The following is a 3,712-nucleotide window of genomic DNA, read 5'->3' on the forward strand; positions in this document are numbered from 1 at the left end:
TACATTGACAAAATCAAAGGGTTTTCGATGGAAACTGCTATAATATGATTACTATAACATACTACACCTCTAATAGTATGATATAGGCTTTAAAATCAGAGAAATTACCCTTTTAACCCGTTTTTAATCAACGTTGCGCCGTGTTTGGTAAATAGCGCTGAACGTCACTATTGGTTTCATGAGCTTTTCCAGTAGGAACGGTCTAGTAGTTTCCCGGTGGCTTGATCAAACATTCTCGGTTCTCGCATACAATCGTGTCTCTAACGCCAAAAATGTCAATAGGATCCAGTGAACCTGGTTCAGTGTTTAACATGGAACGCAATCAGATTATTGAACATCGCCAGGTTAGTACATTATATTTTTACTTTTTAATTTTTATAATATTTAAAATACTTAATATTTTAATCACAACTATTAACAGAGAAGAAAACGAACTACATATACGTTACATCAGCGTAATAAACTAGAAGAACTATTCAATACTACGCGGTACCCAAATGAAATACTAAGACAACAACTGGCTGAAACTATTGAAATTGACCCATATTGTGTAAAGGTCAGTTATAACTTTTATTTATTTAAGTAAGTTGTTTACTTCTTGTGTTAAAAAAATAGTTTACACTAACTTAATTGAAAAATGTTGCACAGTGTAGATAAATTACGTTTCATTATTATACGGATCTTGTGTGTGCAATAACAAAAATATTATCCAGTCAAATTTGTTAGAAATTCGAGTTCTTTAACTTCTTGTGTAGCAGTCCTTCGGTTACAAGCTTCATACTTGTAAAAACTATTAAAATTTACATAATGAGTAAAAAAACTCTTTTTATAATTTATTATTTTCAACTTTACTATAATACTATTACTTTAAGATATACTTACAGTATATTATAGTTACAGTATTAGTCATAGATAATAGACTGGGCCAAAAAAACAAACAATTTTTTTTTGAACGGCACTATGAAAATATTGTTCATGATGATAAAAAAAATAATGGTGAAAGTTAGAGCCCTTAATATTAACATTAAGATACCTATCATGACGACTGACGGGTTTTTACACTAATGGCATTTTTTTAATCTAAAACTCGTAAGTTATTGGCCTGAAAAATTCTATTAATACATATTCCTAAAGAAAATTGAGTTCCCTACAAAAAAGTTATCTATGTAAATTTTCCTCAAACAAGCTTTTTTTATCGAAATCGCGCCTTAAATATTTAACGGTTTTTTCAGATTGAATTTTTGTAACTACCACAATATCATTAATTAATATTTAAACGACTTGTTTGACGAAAATTTACAAAGATAGCTTTTTTTAGCTAAAAAGAAATATATCTTAACTTAAAAAAAAACAAGTTTTATGTACTTTCGTTGATATAGTAAAAAAACCTTTGTGAGTATTTTTGCTAGACTATATAATAGTAGCTTATTTCCAAAACTAATTATCAACCCTTTTTAAAATTTTGGAAGAATTTGAAAAAAAACTGTTTAAAACGTCTAAAACAATAATAGATATAATTTGTTTATTAATCTACATACATTTTAAGTTATTTTTCTGACAAAGTTTCAAATCAAACACTTTAAGGCTTTAAGCCAAATGAAAATATTTAAGAAAAATTATTTCAGATAATTAGTATTAGCTCTAAAATGCGTGTATATTATTAATTACTAGATTAAAGTGGGTTATTTCCGAGGAAAAAAATCATTACGATTTTATTTATGTTATCAACTTGGTAAACATGTATAATAAAGTATTTTCGTTTTTTTAAATTTAAATGATTACCAACTTTAAAATTAAATTATAATATCAATTTCCCAGGTGTGCAGGTCTCCTTTTTATATTCCCCACCACCCATTAGACGAATGATGACTTTTGTCAATGCGGATCCTTCCTTTTTATTACCTGTTTTTAACTCATAATTTTTAAGACCATAATATGTGAGTATCTATTGGTTAAATTTCTCATTTCTTATTTGTAATTCTATACTTAAGGGTTTAATAAATAATTATGTAAACAAGGGCGCCCATAAACATTAAAACAAATAAATAATAAGTTTTGGAAATAAATTTACAAATAAAGTTAAACTTTATTAGGGAAATAATGAGTTTTGGAAGTATATTTATTTAAAGACCAAATTAAAACAATATATTAATAAAAAACTTTAACATAATATCAATATTAAGTTTTTGGAAATAATCTACTCTATTATGATAAACTATGTTAAAAATAGGGTAAGCCATCTTCTGGTAAATAACATGTTTCTTAAATGTGTGTTTACTTTTTGACTTGTGTCACTTAACAAACACATGTCGACTGCCCCAACGAAAAGGGTCGTATCTCGTTTTTTGCAACTTTTCAGGATGAACCAAACAAACATTCAAATTTTAATTCTTATTCTGTTTTTAACATATCAGTTTGAAAATTTGGGTACATGTTATAGCATATTATCCAAATTTTCCAAGTTAAAAACAGAATAAGAATTTAAATTTGAATGTTTGTTTGGTTCTTCCTGAAAAGTTGCAAAAAACGAGGTACGACCGTTTTCGTTGGGGCAGTCGATGTGTAATATTTCAGTTTTCTTTACTTATTGTACATTTAGCTGTCGTTACATTATTTTACGCCTTTCGTCTCATTGTGCACTAACATTTTTATACTACACATGGCACATATTACAGTAGTATTCTAATTTATGCCACTTTGAACTTAAATAATCACACTTAGCTTAGTCTTCACTTCCTCATCGTCACATAATATCTATATTTTCCAAACTAAGTTGTTCAGTACCTCATAAAGTTTCTCAAGGAAAATCAATTTACAAAGGAATACTTACATACACCAGCACTTTGAAAAAAAATATGATTAAATAAAAATCTAAATTTTATATTACAAAAAAATTGTAGTAATAAAAGCCCAATCCCACTTAATATTATAAAAAAAAAATTATAGATTAACTAAAACAGTATCTATCTATTTTATTTGTAAAAATAGCGTAAAATACCGTGTACTGTTAAAGTTTTCGACGAAATTATACGGGGGATTTAGCTTTCAACCCCCCCTAACCTCTGAATTTTGGGTATGAAAGTCGAAAGTTTGATTGTACAACTTTTTGTTACTTAGGCTTGGTTTCAAAACCGAAGAGCAAGGGTGCCTAATGATTCCAAATTACAAAATGCCAACAACAAGTTGCAGAACCGGCGAATGAATAATATTGAACCGCAAGGCGATTTAAGAGGTAACCTCGTCAACATTTAATTTAAATTATTTCAATAAAATAATTATGTTAACTAAAAATTTACCTCGCATAGGACATCAAGTACATTTTGAAAGTAACAACTTTACAGAATCTTTACATGGAATCCATTTGAATGAAACCAGTTATGGTACTATCAATTTAAGACCGGATTTGGAGGAGCAAGAAGAGCAGACCAATATAAGCGTGTACTTAAAAAACTTCTATGAGCCCAAATACGATGTGTATCCAATTGATTTCACATTATAATGTGTAACTTTTAATCATTTTCTAAGTTAATTAGTTAATAATATAATTTATAACATAAAACCATACGTTATAATGATTTTTTGTCTGTAGCCACTGTAAATTATTTTCAACTTATTTTTATGTTACTCATTATTTGTTTACAAAATGAATATTTTTTTTAAAATTAAAAACAAAAAAATAGTTATAAGACACTAAGTATCAAGATTCTTAGTT

General features: G+C 27.6%; 1 protein-coding gene across 1 annotated transcript; it reads left to right on the forward strand.

The window, feature by feature from the left end:
- The first annotated feature begins 272 nt into the window (after positions 1–272).
- On the forward strand, positions 273–3,499 carry LOC126842526 (homeobox protein ceh-37-like). Its single transcript, XM_050579538.1, has 4 exons — positions 273–344; positions 422–556; positions 3,118–3,232; positions 3,306–3,499. Exons 1-4 carry the CDS (start codon positions 273–275, stop codon positions 3,497–3,499), a joined length of 516 nt encoding a protein of 171 aa, XP_050435495.1.
- Positions 3,500–3,712: the final 213 nt, after the last annotated feature.

The sequence above is a fragment of the Adelges cooleyi genome, unplaced genomic scaffold (genome assembly GCF_023614345.1).
Source record: "Adelges cooleyi isolate 19-005CV unplaced genomic scaffold, UGA_ACOO_1.1 ACOO_flye_CR_arks_rails_tigmint_CR_PRNA_542, whole genome shotgun sequence".
Lineage (NCBI taxonomy): Eukaryota > Metazoa > Arthropoda > Insecta > Hemiptera > Adelgidae > Adelges > Adelges cooleyi.